The sequence below is a fragment of the Brachyhypopomus gauderio genome, chromosome 3, assembly GCF_052324685.1.
Source record: "Brachyhypopomus gauderio isolate BG-103 chromosome 3, BGAUD_0.2, whole genome shotgun sequence".
Taxonomy (NCBI): Eukaryota; Metazoa; Chordata; class Actinopteri; order Gymnotiformes; family Hypopomidae; genus Brachyhypopomus; species Brachyhypopomus gauderio.
Window position 1 is genome coordinate 18237273 of NC_135213.1, and position 16438 is coordinate 18253710.

General features: G+C 45.7%; 1 protein-coding gene across 1 annotated transcript in view; it reads right to left on the bottom strand.

Annotated features, from left to right (window-relative positions):
* The window catches only part of mpp7a (MAGUK p55 scaffold protein 7a), a 95248-nt gene that overhangs the window by 54648 nt on the left and 24162 nt on the right, over window positions 1–16438 (bottom strand). Inside the window, exons 3-5 of the mRNA XM_076998479.1 lie at window positions 13465–13583; window positions 6446–6526; window positions 3107–3187 (exon numbers count right to left, since the gene is read on the bottom strand). Of these exons, the coding sequence (XP_076854594.1) occupies window positions 3107–3187; window positions 6446–6526; window positions 13465–13583 (281 nt within the window). The remainder of the gene's footprint in view (window positions 1–3106; window positions 3188–6445; window positions 6527–13464; window positions 13584–16438) is intronic.

Below are 16438 nucleotides of genomic sequence, written 5' to 3' on the forward strand. Positions count from 1 at the left end.
GTCACGCACTCCGGGTCAGAGTGATAAAGCTAACATGGTTTTAATATGAAAATTAAACATTCAGCTGTAAACAAAATTAGATAACAGGAAAGGAAAACACATTAAGTAAACAACATTTACTTAGACATAAGGAATGGGTCACAGGCTTTATGGGCAGTATTGTCCTTGAATAATTCAGATATTAACACTCTGAAATGTCTCATCATATGATCGGACATGCTGGACTGTCTCCATCATGTTTCTGCTCAACTGGTCATACAGTACTGCTGCTCAAAGCATATCAAAGAACCTGCTGCTGCTGACCAAAAATTCAAGAAAACAAATCAGTTTCTGCTTTAATTAGGCATATACATGTATACGATTAATTAAAAACACCCAGCTCACTCAGTTCTGATCTACGAATTACTCTCTGATTTTCTCCTTTAGCCTTTTTCTTCAAATTTTCCATTCTACCTTAAATCCTGCTTTCAACCATTTAAGGTGGCACAGAATCTGAATATTAAACAGCAAACTTGGGCTTCATGAATGCCCCAATATGTTTATTTTAAATGGTTAAAGAATTAAAAGAATTAAAGAATTCAAAAATGTCATCTGCATTTCTGATTGCAGGCCTTTCCTGATGAGTCAAACACACTCACATTCTCTTTAGTGTGGAACTGGTTTTAGCCCTTTCAGTAGTGATGCTACAGATTGCTCCAAATTCTACAGCTAAAGATATCTGCTCGAAGACAGGTAGATACCAGCTTAGGTCTAAGACTTATACTGTCCCTACTGGCACACTGATAAATGCCTAGGGGCTGAAATGTTTGTGAGTCGAATAAATAGTTTGTATATAATTTTTTTGAATCGTAAAAAAAATCCAAAAAAATATTTGCAAATATTTACAGATGAAAATCAACTTTGTATTGTCTGAACATCCTGGGACTGCCGTGTTCAGTATGATCTGCACCATCAACACTAGGAGAGTCTACAACAGATGACAGCAATTTCACAGATGAATGAAACCGTTAAATATTGGTCTCCAAGGTCAGAAAGCAATTTCCACAGGTTCCTACAAGTTTAATCAGTGTCAGCGAACATGAAGGACAATCACATTAATCGTCAATTGTGTGATCAAAACACAAAAAATCGTCAAAACACAGAAAATGCTGAAATATGATTGGTCATTTGTTGATGACTCAAGACGTGGCTAAAGAGAGCAGATGAGACAAGAGCTGATGTTTTATGGGAAATGGACGTGGAAATGATTGTTTAATTGTGGTAAATACCCCCAGTTGCTAAAATCATACAGGCAACCCCCCCCCAAACACAAACACATATGAGCTTGCTCTCACACACATCCACACACATCCACCCACACACACACTCTCTATATCAGATATGCTCACTTAGCAAGTGCAAACACTCTGCAGTAGCAGCACCAGAGTATATTATACTGAGAAGTGAATAAAGTGTTACAGAGCAAATATTATCAAAGCATCAGGACATTAAGCATGTGCAGGCACACTTCTTCATCCATTCCTCCCTTTCCTCCGCTCTGTGGGCTGAACTGGCAAGCTGCTGTTTATGGGCAGAGGTGCTGGGGGTCGAAGGGGTGACACCTGTCCTCAAAACAGGTTGTGGCCATGTGTGCACAACGACAGAAGAGTGTTCACTCGCACGCACACCTCCAGAAATCAGAGATTTCTAGAAAACCATTTTAGGTGTGAAGCTGAAATGAATATATATGAATGTGTTCATGAAATGTTAAATATGCAACACTACACTATGGTTTTACTCTCACTGGTGATGAGATTGAATGCAGAAAGATAATCTTTCGAGAATCTTATGGCCTAAGAAATGGAGTGAAACGCTTAAAAACTACAGTGATTTTGACACAGCAGACACTGAAATAAACACTTACTTTGTCTTAATCTCTCAGCACCCATATCAAAAACATCCCCCAGTTTAAAGCTTCACTCTGAAAGAATTCCATCCATCACTGACTTCAGCGAAGAAAAGAACTTTGCATACGCCATTTACCTGCTCGACTCTTAACTGCTCCATCACAGCAGCCTGCTCCCATTCTGAACGGCACGGCTTATAAAACAGGGTCAAAAGTGGACAAATGCTTCTCTACGAGATTTCTAGTTTAGATTTGTGTGTGTGTGTGTGTGTGTGTGTGTGTGTGTGTGTGTGCACGTGTGCATGGACGCATTTGTACGAGTCTTCATTATCCTTGGTGGGCCTCTTGCAATAACAGATCATCAAGCCTGTCTAAATAAAGTCCAAGGATACAGATCTCATTCGTAAAGAGTCTGTTGCGGGAGCCCTCATTTTTAAATAACCCACCCACATCCCGGACCCCGGTGTTCGCACCAATTCTTTTGGAGAGGAATGCAGAATGAAGTACACAAGCTAGCAAAGGGTCTCGCTGCCTCGTGCCTGCTCCCGTGAACCGTCTGCTCTTTCAGAACGACAGAGCCATAATGGCCGCTTTCAGCACCGTCAATATTGATCTGCATGAGGGTCTAATAGGAGGGAAATGTACTTTTGCATGTGTGAATTATAAAAGGTCTCTTAAAGGGGAGCTGGAAGTGGGGTTGTTTAAAGAACTCTGATTTATGTCTGGGTCAAAGGGAACAGATGATTTCAGACTTAATGGAGAGTGATATGGTTACTATCACAGAGACGGCATTCAGGCTCACAGCTGCTTGTGTTTTACATAGCCGACAAAACAGTTCAGGAAGAGAAGAGAGGAGAGAGGAAGTTAAACGAGGGGGACAGACACATAGGGAGAGGTAGAGAGACATCTACATGCAGGAAGAGAAGGAGACAGTTACGCACAGTGAAAAGGAGAGAGAGACACATACATGGTGAAGAGTTGGGGAGAAAGAAGTAAAACAGAGAAGGGGAGTGAGACAGCGAGAGAGAGAGAGAGAGAGAGAGAGAGAGAGAGAGAGAGAGAGAGAGAGAGAGAGAGAGCGACAAAAACAAAAGTGAGTGAGTGAGTGAGTGAGTGAGTGTGTGTCAGAGTGAGTTAAGCCTATAGGAAGAGGGAGAAAGATGGACATATCCACAGTCACACAGAGAAAAGACACACAGCAGGAGTGGCAAGTGAACGTACCTGTATGTATGGATTTGACAGCAATGTAAGAAGCTCCCTGACCTCTGCATTAGGAGACGTAACCTGAAGCTCCTGAGACACCTGTGAGACAGTCAGAGAGACAGGAAAAGATGCAATTTATTGTCCAACATAGTCAGTGACACAGTCAAAAAGAAACGGATCCAGAGAGAGACAGAGACAGACTGAGAAGAAAAGCACTTAGTCATGTTAACACCCATAGCTTATGACCCATACATTATGGCTATAGGGGTAGAAATTGTCCCCTTAAGGTAGACTGCAGGTGAAAAGGGGCCAGAGGATAAGAGCATATAAATGTGTGAGACACAGGAGCGTGAACGCACGTGTGTGTGTGTGTGTGTGTGTGTGTGTGTGTGTGTGTGTGTGTGTGTGTGTGTGTGTGTAAAATATGTATGGCTTGGGTCCACATGGGACAAACTAAGTGGAGGAGGACCTGCACCTCAGCTGTAACTACCAGACGACCACTGGGCCACTCTGAGCCACAACTATACTGAGTGTGTGTGTGTGTGTGTGTGTGTGTGTGTGAGTGAGAGAGAGAGAGAGAGAGACGTGGTGTAATAGATGTGTTAAAGAATGACCCCGGCAGGATCAGCTGCACACTTTTCCCACTGGTACTAACCAACCCAGTGGGAGGTGACAGTGCCATGACTAATGGCTACAGTGACCCACAGAGACATGCAGAAACACACTCGCTCCCGCCGCCCCACACACACCGTGACCCAGAGAAAACAGCCCAGTCTGCTGGAACGACAGGCCAGGGCCTGGGGAGGACACAGGTGTGCAACAAGCAAACAGCCCCGGGGTCGCTGGCTCTGATGAACTGCTTTGACACTGGCTATGTGGTGTGTGTGTGTGTGTGTGTGTGTGTGTGTGTGTGTGTGTGTGTGTGTGTGATCTCAGGGTCAATGTCATGACAGAGCAGTTTCCTCCATACATCATACTCCCAAACAGCACTCTGAAGACACGATATATCTATATCATGCACGTACACACTCCACTGACCACCCACCCACCATGTGACCCTTTCAAGAAATGACAAAGGCATGGACTCTATGTAATCATAACAGACACTGACAAATGATGCCGTTACGTGAGCACTACAGTAAATCCTTCCTGTGGAACAGCACTCCTACTTGATATATAGAGGTTTGGGTAATAAATATTTCTGGGCTTGTCTCCCCATTGCAAAAATGTTTGCATCAACTCCCATGAACCAAAACCGCCAACTCGCCCCAAAGAATGATTTAGTTCTCAAAGACACTTTTATTCCATAGACAAAAACGTTGCTAAAGTCAACAAATCAAACTGATGCAAAGATTGTGGCTTCCACTTTGTGTTAGCCATCTAATCTCAAACCCCCACCTGCTCATGTGGAAGTGAACAGGTGTCACGTACCCAGCTCCACAGTTCTGGTTCTCACTCTCACATTCATGGTTCCACTGATCTTTAACGCAGTTCAGACTCACACCTCACTTTCCAGCCAGAGTTCATAGCTGCGTGTGAGGTGCCCAGCTCTGAGAGCACTTCATACAGCACAGGAAGAGGGCACAAGTCCACTAATGAGTATAGACTTAAATTCTTTAGTCACAGTCTAGGCCGAAAAACTCTTTACTGCCACTATGTGGCCAAATGTGGTACTTTGCATGCAAACATCAAGCACACGTGGTAATGAAGACACTTCAAGATTGCATGAGAGTAAATGAGAAAGGGGAAAAGACAGCAATGAGAGGAAAAACGTTCATGGACATTACTAACCATCTACCCTGGCAAGGTGAGTGTGTGTGTGTGTGTGTGTGTGTGTGTGTGTGTAAAGAGAAAACATCAAATGAGCATTAGTGAGGTCCCCCCTGCAGTGCCGGTTCCAGACAGTGTCTTGGGCCAGACTGAGGTTAAAATGTCATTTTATGTTAAACTATAAATTAAGGGGTCCATTAGCGAAACGTAACACCCCAATGAGCTGCAGCAGCTACCCAGCCAGAGCGTTGTGAAGAGCAGAGCACGCCTCAGTGCACGCAGGGCAGGACGAACACGATACCCCTGCAAAAAACACCACTGCTGCTTGAAGTCATCTGGTAGCTTTGGCCATTTTCCTCTTTGATGGACTGTGGTCACGCATGCGCACAAGCTTAGATGCAGCACGCACGCACGCAGCCACGCACGCACGCACGCACGCACGCACACACACACACACACACACACACACACACACACACACACACACACACACACACACACACACACACACACACACACACACACACACACACACACACACACACACACACACACACACACACCTACCTCAACACAGACCTTTTAGGGGACCGTGAGGGGAAGTGTATATCTGAGGGTCGAATTTGACCTGACTGGTGAGAAAGTTCTGGGAGGAGTGCAGGATTTACAGAAACCCAAGATGGACGCCTGCCTCAGTGCTGTGGGACGCAAGGCTTAAGGAAGCAGAAATGAAGCAGTGCTAATGGGCTCTCCACGGCATGGCTCCGGAATTAGGCAGCGGGAGGAAATGGGCAAATTGGGAACACCAAGGCTGATACGCCTTTTCAACACGCATTATAGGAAAAAGGATCTAGACGTTTCCGCAGTCACTGAACACCTATAGAGTATTCCTGCCACAGGCCCGCTGACAGAAACTCAACAGACATGGACCTCAGGAGGTGGGGCCAGGCTCAGAGAGACCCCCGCCCTTCAACCAGCCTCCTCAGGGCCTGCTTTAGGCCATCTTCTGTTTTATTTATTTATTTTTACCTCTCTGTAAATAATGGGAGTTTAGCCTGGACCTTATCAAATGCTCAGTGCGTGTGGTGGGGTGTGTGTGTGTGTGTGTGTGTGTGTGTGTGTGTGGGGATGGGTGTAAATGGGGTGTGTGCAAGCATGCATCAACTGGCATGTTGATGGAGTGCTCAGTTAACATTATGGAAGGACACTGAGTTTAAACACCATTTTATAATGCAGATAACTAATGTTTTATACAGACACATGTGCACACACACACAATCACAGCTCATCACACACACACAATCACAGCTCATCACACACACTGCTTGCTTTCTCTCCTCTAGACATCCATCTACTTTAACTTCTCCACACACACTCATGTCTCTCTCATGCCTCATGCCCTGCACATTCTGTGTGTGTGTGTTTACAATTACACACATGTTTTTTTAAGGAAACAAAGATGTGAGGATGTGTATCTTCCATAAACACCTATTAAAGCCCTCACTCTCTCTTGATCAATCTTGCTCTCTCTCTCTCACACACACACACACACACACACACAGCGAGTGAAGGGAGTGGGTCACTTACTCCCTGGGGCCAGAGAGGGCAGCACTCCTCCAGTGCTGGAGCAGGGCTGCACAACTTGTACTGCTGCAGCCTTTCATGTATCTGAGAGAGAGAGAGAGGAGAGAGAGAGAGAGAGAGAGAGAGAGAGAGAGAGAGAGAGAGAGAGAGAGAGAGAGAAGAGAGAGAGAGAGAGAGAGAGGAGAGGAGAGAGAGAGAGAGACAAAGCGGAAGATTCAGACACAATGAAACAGAGACATGGAATTAATAAATACAACATGAATGAACAGCTTTTCTGATTTAGCCACATGTTGCTGTGTTATCAAAAACCTTTTAAAATTATTTCTTTACATTTATTCCTCTGTTATCGGAACAACATTGAAGACACCACAACCAAATCTACTAACCCTTTGTTATGTAAAACACTGCAAGCCTGTAAAGCAGAGGATGAGATCTGCTCCGCTACCACAGGGACAATATATTTAAACAAGGGTTTATGGGTCCTTAGGACAAGATGCATTGTACTGTGCTCCAGAAGTCAGTGGACGTGGGGATAACAGAATGGAGAGAGAGAGAGAGAGAGAGAGAGAGAGAGAGAGAGAGAGAGAGAGAGAGAGAGAGAGAGAGAGAGAGAGAGAGAGAGAGACACACAGACAGACACACACACAGAGTTGTGCTTTTTCATCATTCTCCAGCTTCAGAATGGACTGCAATGCGGATCTTTGCCATTTCTGCTAAAAAGCTTCACCTTCTACTTGAGACCCGAGTACATGACCTTGTTGGGTCTGTCTTTAACTCTTACACTTTCACTATTTCACTTTAGAGCTGCTTCCTATGACAACCATGCTGTCTGTAACACACACACACACCACACACACACACACACACACACACACACACACACACACACACACACACACACACACACACACACACACACACACAGCAAAGGAGCAATGGAATGAACTGTGTGCCGCAGGATGGAACGTAACTGTTGGGTCCCTGTGCATTCCAGAGAGAGCCATCTGTTTAGGCGGTTGTAGCAGTGCTAGCCTACTTTAGGTCTGTACAGTTCAGATTGAGATTAAACTCTTATTTACAACTTGGGCCAATCTCCAGCTACCTGCCTGTCTATAAAGCATACCCAGCCAGCCAACATTTAAAGTCCATTACACAGGGGAGAGAGGAGGGCAGAGAGAGAAAGAGAGAGGGACAAAGCAGTGAGTTACAGTGAATTGCAGGAAACAAATCTGAATATTGTTGGCATATTACAGGGAATTGCTGGAATCTCAGCATGGAGTTGCAGGAGAAGAACTGGAATTTCACCATGGAGTAGCAGGAGAAGCAAGCAAATGAAAGAGCAAAAAGAAATGAAAGCAAAACGAGAAAGTACACAACCACAAATCATGGCAGGCAGACTAGGAAAGCAAGCCGAGAAGAAAGATGGAAGAAACCAAAGCAGCACGAAGAAACAAAAACAAAAGCAAAGCCATGAGGCGAGAGACGGAGACCGAGGTGCGGAGCGACGGCGGTGCGGACAGCCCCGGGCCGCATCACAGACCCGATCCGTATCCACGGGCCGGCTCACAACCCTGCTCCATACCCGTGCTCTTTCATACGGCTTTAACCACCTTTCAACTGGGAGCGCCTGGTTGCACGCGGAGCAGCAGTATCGGGTAACCCAGCAGGCCTGAGTACAGAGACGGCTGCACCAGCATCCATCAACACCTCATCAGACATGGCAGCCTCCGCTGATCCAGGAACAGCCCTCGCTAAAGGGGCAGGAAGAGGTTGCAGACTGCACAGCTTGACTTTGAGTTGCCTGTCAAAGAAGGGCATTTGTGCAAACCTGTGTTCCTGTTTGAGTCTGGTGAGGGGTGCACAAACGCACGCACGCACAAACCTTTTATTTTTTCTGGGAGTATACTACGAGTATTCCAACATGTGTCAGAAGAAAAATTCCAAACCTTTGGTTAAGTTGTTTACCAACTTAAGCACACAACATGAAATTATCATTTTAGCAATTTCCTTTGGCATCCACACACACACACACACACACACACACACACACACACACACACATACACACACACACACACCTCTCCGAAAACATAGGGATATTTGGGTTTAGTTTCAGGTAGAGCTGGGCGATTAATCGATATTATCTATTAATTCGAATTTACAGTTAAGGACGATGTGTTTTTAAGAAAATCGATTTTCTGAGATTTAATTTTCACCACCGACGCTGCACTGTGGGCTCCCGTAGTTCAGTGAGTTTAGCACCTCCCACCCATCCACCCTCAAAACACACACACACAAACATGACGGCGGAACTTGTGTCCAAGAAAAGAGCAACTAGCTCCGTGATCTGGAGTTGGTTCGGTTTTGCGGCGTCAGATGTAGACCAAACAAGTCCTCGCTGTAAGGTGTTTGAAACCGATAGAGGGAGAGAGCGAAGAGTGCTATTCAGTTGCGCTGTCAATAAAGTTTCCCTCCGCGGGATATTTTGGATTAAGCAGTTTCTGCCTCGGTCACCGAACCCGCTTCAATGGATTATACTTTCGCGAGTGACCGTAGCGCGCGGCTCCGGGCACCTCGCGAGTGTGTAAAATGGAGACAAATTAAGTATTATATCGCGATCCATTATTAGTGTTGACTTGTAACTCCTGCGGTAGCCCAACTCAAAAGTAGACCAAAAAACCGCACCCCGCGACCCCATAATTTTTACCCGCGGCTGGATTTTCCAAACAAGCCCAATTTGGCGTGAAAAAGCGAACCTGGCAACTATTGTAGTATAAAGTATAAACTGTGGTAGTATAAAGAAACAGTGGAAGGAACATTTACCTGACGAATTTTAATGTTACATTGTGTTTCAGGTTTGAAAAGTGCTGGAATTTAGGCTAAAGTGAGGGGAGCCCTGTTCTTAATCAGAATGTAGACAGCGTGACTGTCAGTACAACATGCAAGAATTGTTCAATTGTATTTGTTTTCCATTTTATTAAAGGGCACCAAATTATTTATATCTATTTATTTTTTGAGGGTGTGTTTTATTTATTTATTTTAAGTTTGAGGTTGCATTGTGTCAATGCTTAAAGTATGTTGGAGATGTTCTCACTTGTTTACAATTTGTTTCTGCTTGCACTTTAACCTCAAAGGGGAAATTTAAGTGAAAAATAAATTAAAACTTTTTTTTACCATTCCTTTATCATCTGTAGTTTTTTAGTAGAGGAAAATAAATCTATTAAAATCGAAAATCGGATTTAAAAAAATTAATCGAAGATTTTTTTGGAGGGCCATATCGCCCAGCTCTAGTTTCAGGATGATCCTAAAATGCACTCCAACCTTTACAGGTGAATTTATTGTGACCTCTAAATTTTTGATTGCACATGTCCAACTGTTCAGTGTTTCAGTACATTTCCTGGTTCAATTGGAACTGGTATGGAAACCTCTCTAATTGATGCTCAAGAGTGCATGGCAAATAATTGAGATATTGACCTTTTTTGTAGGGGTATACCCACCACTGTTGTTGGGTTTTGTTGGAATATACCCACCACTGTTGTTGGGTTTTGTTGGAATATACCCACCACTGTTGTTGGGTTGTATTGGGGTATACCCACCACTGTTGTTGGGTTGTATTGGGGTATACCCACCATTGTTGTTGGGTTGTATTGGGGTATACCCACCATTGTTGTTGGGTTGTATTGGGGTATAATACCCACCACTACTGCTGAAAAGCCAAATATCCCTTTTTTTTGTGAGTAGATATACACACATCAAAACATCCATCCAGTTTCCTTTTAGTGTCAGTAATTTAAATATGCAACACATAGTGAAAATACCCCCCCCCCCCACACACACACACACTTACAAGGGGAACACCTTTACCAGCAGACTCCATTTAGAATTTCGCATTTCTAATATCCAGTTTCACAGCTCATAAAGCACAAGACACGACAGCCATTTGCTACACATGTGGCATTTATTAAACACGCTCATTCACCAGATTTATGGAAGCTACTGGACTGTAAACAACAGCAGGCAGAGTGGGGGAGCCAAACCTGGCCGACAGGCTCTGGAGTCTGAGCATGGGGGAAACTATCTATCTATTTACTTATTTATTTTATTTGGGGGGGGGGGGGGGGGGGGGGGGGGGGGGGGGGGGGGGGGGGGGGGGGGTTGGGTCCTGACTCACAAGGCTTAAACAGCTGTGTTCAAGAGAGCACCATCTCCCCTAACAGGCGTAAAATTGCAGGTCATGTGATCCAGAGGTCATGTGATCCAGCAATACACCAGTCCTATCGGGAATCCTAAACTTTATCAGTACGCAAGAAAATGTCTAAATGAAGAAACATGGCTATAATGCTTACACAGCCTTAAAGCAAAGCACTGACAGAAAAGAAAGTCTGGTACATAAGTCACACTCGCGCTCACACACACACACACACACACACACACACACACACACACACACACACACACACACACACACACACACACACACACACACGTTCCTACAGGTTTGGTACAGCATCACTTTCACAGCGTGGCACATCTGGGTGTGCCCACAGCTTACAGTTTACATACTCACTAATGCAGAGTGTTACTAATGTTACTCACTAGTGCAGAGTGTTACTAATGTTACTAGTGCAGTGTGTTAATGTTGCTTGCTAATGCAGTGTTACTAATGGTGCTCACTAGTGCAGAGTGTTAAGCTGAAACAGGTGAATGAGCCAAATGACCTTTGGACTGTGACACCTCCTGTGGTTCCATAAACACAAGGCAGCTACGTATATGAAACAAGCTGTAATTGGTGCAGCACAGCCTGTGTTATACATACACTCAAATGCAGAGTGGGGAACGGGGCTTACACACTAGTGAAACAATCAGATTTAAACCTAACAAGTGAGGGAAGAGTATACCAACATACACAACTACATTTGGCAGGAGGACCATAGACGTCACACATTACAGTGCAAACATATAATAATAATATAAATCAATCAGCAGTTTAAGAACACAAAGGTGCCCTGAGAACATTGTGAGAGCCACCACACAGAACCGGAAACTCAGCATGAGCTCGGAAACCACTGGCTGTGTTTCAAGATGAAAGAAAGATGGTGATTAGGTTGAAGATGACAACCAGGGGCAATACAGGAGGGCCACGCAGAAAGCTGGCTTTCAGATTAGCAGGGTGAGCAGTTCCACACGGGCCTCAGGGAAAAGGCCTGAACAAAATGGTGACTTGGATCCACCTAAGGTACTGACCACAGGCAGGATCATCTGATCTCACAGCTCCATCAGGCTTATGAGTAGAATGCAGCACAATGCAGGACCCAAGTACACACACACACTTACACACATGGGCACATGTGCTTGAACGTCTGCCAAAACAGCACGTGATGGCTCAGAGTCATTCATCCTTCACGGTCCTCTATTGGACTGAAGAGTAATAGAGAAATAAGAGGAGTCATCTGGAAAACAATAAAACAAAAACAAACACTCTGATCTCAGCAGTGCACATACACATACACACCATGCCTTGGCAACACTGTATTACAGCGATGCCAACGACGCCATCTTGGCTCAACGTGCTTATGGAATGAGGGGCGGAGCCCACAGCATGGTGCAGGTAAGGAGAGAGAACACCTGCCCTAACTCACATCAGCACCCAAACAAGACCAAGTGAGGAAATATCATGAAAAAGAAGAAAAAAATGTAAAAAGAGAAGCAAGTGAAATGAGATGCAAAAGCAAGAGACTGAAGTTCATCTGAAGAGACTGAAGTTCATCTGTGTGCAATGAGGGCTTTTTTTTGGTGATTTTTGCAGTTTCACAGGCAGGAAGACCTTGCCTTCCATCATTCCTCTGGAACGGTGTATATATTACACTCCACAGAGAGACAGCAGTGAGGCGGCTTTAATGGTATCATGCATCCAGATGTTTCAAAAGAGAGCGCTGTATGGAGAACCCGAGCCACAGAGCCCCGCCGGACCAAGCCAAGTCAGAAACCCAACAAAACGCCAAACACACAGGCCAATCCAACATTTCCATTTTAACAATTATAAAAAATGTTGAGGAAGGCAGGAGAGCAGGCTTTCCAAATGTCCCCCGGTACCGACCGGCCTGGTTATTGTGGGTACGGCTCCAGGACCGGCTCCAAGCGCTCCCTCAGCTGTGTCCATAAACTGTGTGGCCAGTTTTTTTCAGACAGAAGACACAAACTTCACAAGTGCCTTAACAGGTCTATTGCTTCTCACACAAGTGAAACAAGAGTATTTGCCAAAATATCTGGCATTTGCATTATTGCATTCCAAAATGGTGCACTTGTTTCCATGACGTCCAGGCACCAGTCAACATGTGTTTGTTTGTCTGTTTTTTGTTGTTTGCTTGTTTGTTTTGTGAATTATCACGATATAATCATTAAGCCTCAATCCACATGGAGAATAGAAAAGCAGACATGATTCTACATGCATTTTGGAGAGAACAGGCAGAACCTCGTATCATGTGTGCGGAGGAGGAATTGGCCTTCCGTCTCAGTACTGATTGATAAGCATCAGCATACGACTTCACGCTGAAAATAAGATCCATGCAGGACTAATGTACTCAGACGTGCTGTGCTTAGTAGCTTGAGGTCATCAGAGTGATTGGGGTTTATACTGCCAGCAGAGCTCTTCACTACAGTGCAGGTCTTTACACACTCAGCCAACCCACAAAAACCTGGAGCTCACGCACACACATGGGGAGGAGAGAGAGAGAGAGAGAGAGAGAGGAGAGAGAGAGAGAGAGAGAGAGATGAGAGAGAGAGAGAGAGAGAGAGAGAGAGAGAGAGAGAGAGAGATGAGAGAGAGAGAGAGAGAGAGAGAGAGAGAGAGAGAGGGTCATGGACAGCAGAAAGCATAATGACTCTATGCATTAATGTCGCTGGACAGCTCTGCAATTCCACCCTTATGCTTTACATTTACCTATAAATGTTCCTGATGTGAGCTTAACACTTTGCTGGGCAAAGTTAGTTACGCTCTCACACACACACACACACACACTAACCTTGACGAGCGAGTGCAGACTCCTCTCCCTGAACATGGTGTGTAGGAAGGTGCAGTCATCTGCACTGTCTACATGAGTCTGCAGCTGAGACGGCAACACTGACAACAGCTCATACAGACCTGCAGAGGAAAGAGAGGAAGGGCATTACACACACACACACACACACACACACACACACACACACACACACACACACACACACACACACACACACAAAATGGAAAACACTCCTACTATTAAGGATTATAAATTAAGGTCTATTGAAATCATACTATTAAAGTCAGACTCTCAACTTATCACTATTGACAAAATGTAAAATGGAAATAGTTTTAAAATGCAGTGATAACCATAATGATGGTGATGATCACAACAGAGATGAGAATGAACTCACACTCTGGGTGGGAGATTGAGCTCAGAAAGCACTGACAGCTACCAGGCTACACCTCACTTCCTGCTTTTGTCTGGCTACTTCCTGTTATTCCAGGGAATCATGGCTGGAACTGTGGTACAATTCCCTGAAGTGTCACAAGAGTAGCGTCTGCTGTCCTGGGCCTCCTGTGTGGGTGATGACTCTCCTACCACACTGGACCACCACGGCCGACCAAAACCAGCACCGTGCAGCCAAGCCTAGCCAGACTGCTTCCCCTCTCAGATACCATGGAGGAACCCCCAGAGCGCAAGGTCAGGAGCACCATAAGCAGACGGCTCCGTTCTGTGGACTGGCTCTTAAAACACACCCACATCTCCTCCATCCTCTCCACCGCTCAACAGTTAGATCTGTGTAGCAGGTGAAAGCCAAACCCACTGGTTAGGATCCCATATGGTGGATCGTCAGCACACAGCTAAAAACAAATGAGTGGTATTTCAGTCTTCACAGATGGAGAAGATTGCATTGAGGATCTGCTAAAGCACTGGTCAACAAGCCCGTTTCTGAAGACCCTGGAGAGATCGGGTGTCTGAACCAGACACTTGTTTCAGCCAATCAGAGTCCTGAGAAGGCCCTGATTAGCAGGACTGTGAGCTGGAGGGAGGTTGGCAGAAGACAGCCACCATGCTACAGTTTGACAAACTCCAGAACATACAAGAACATGAATAATGGGATGTGAAGCCTGATTTTAATCTGAGAAGCTTGACTAATTAGGTCAGTATGATTATGAGAAATCTGATGACAGCTACCTTACGCTGAAATCTGCAATGGTTTAAGGCAAATATTATAACTTTTGTTCTCAATATATTGGACCAATTTTAGATTGTTTCCAGGATTACTTTTATAAATAATGAATACTGTAGAAACAAGTCAGCATGTTAAAAAAAAAAGGAGGAAAAACATTTCTGAAAGGCATACAATCAAACTGATTCTTTCAATTTGATGTGCCTCAAGTAATGCACTTTAGTATTTCCCCAATGAATAAAAAGCATGAAATTTGTGCAGGGCTCCCCTGGCTCGGGGAGAAGGGTCCAGGCCCATAACCAGCGACGGCTGCACGGTCAGGCACTGTGGGGAAAAGCAGGCCTTCCCAGGGAGATTGTCTCAGACGCACGCCTACACTTCCCCGAGGTCCCCAGGAAATAACAGTGTTCTTCTCCTTAACACAACTGGCCAGACAGAGAGACCAGACGTTGGGTTCATATTCACAGCCGGACGGGTCAGCAGGAGAAGAACAGGAAGCACGACTTTAATTACAGACCCTGCTAGAACCCACTAGAAGGCCAGAGAGCGCAGAAACCTCCATCGCGTTTACAAAGCAAACAAACAAAACAGCAGCGGCTGAAAGGCAGAGGACTTGGCCAGGCATGTGCATCCTAGTGGGGGCGGGGTTAGCCAGCGCAGGGCACCCTGTGGGGGCGGGGTTAGCCAGCGCAGGGCACCCTGTGGGGGCAGGGTTAGCCAGCGCAGGGGACCCCGTGGGGGCAGGGTTAGCCAGCAGAGGGCACCCCGTGGGGGCGGGGTTAGCCAACAGAGGGCACCCTGTGGGGGCGGGGTTAGCCAGCAGAGGGCACCCTGTGGGGGCGGGGTTAGCCAGCAGAGGGCACCCTGTGGGGGCGGGGTTAGCCAGCAGAGGGCACCCTGTGGGGTGGGGTTAGCTCACCCTGCTGGCCCCAGACCTCACTCCCATCAGCCCACGCATGACTAGTGGTGAGAAAAGAATGATGGAGAAGGATTTACAACTCAGCCCACATTCCTGAACTCTTAAGACCAGTAAAATGCTCTCTGAGCCTCTTATTCGGATGGCCCGAAGACTTCACAGTACATAGACACACAGCCCCACACGCACACTCCAAAGAGTAAAAATGAACTTGTCCCGCTGAGCAGTACAACAGGAAATGAGCAGTGCTGTTCTGCAGGTGCTGAGAGGCTGCCTGCTCTCTGCTATATATCTGCCTGATGCACACACTCCAGACCACCTTAGGGGTCAGTATTTCAGGTGCTTTTCAGGGAGCATGTTCCATAGCTGTCTCAGGCAGAACACAATGTGTGTGTGTGTGTGTGTGTGTGTGGGGGGGGGGGGGGGGGTTCTCTGCATACTTCCATCCATTTTCTCTTTGATTTACCTTCTGAAAAAGCAATACAACATCCTCAGAGAGGGGCCCACCACAGCCCTGACAAATTAGGCAAAGAGCAGTTGAGCGAGAGAGAGAGAGAGAGGGGTGAACCAGACAGCTCTGTTTAGCAGTTCAGGAACCACTGACCTTCAATCTTTAGTTGTGACGACAAGTTTAACGTTCATGTTTTCTTTTATGATCTCGTTCGCTCATTCCTTGCCCGACACGTAGGCTAAGTATACTGCAAACTCTAAGGCCATGGCTGGTTAACTGGGGCTGCATCACACACACACACACACACACACACACACACACACACACACACACACACACACACACACACACACACACACACACACACACACACACACACACACACACACACACACACACACACACACACACACACACACACACACACACTCTGCAG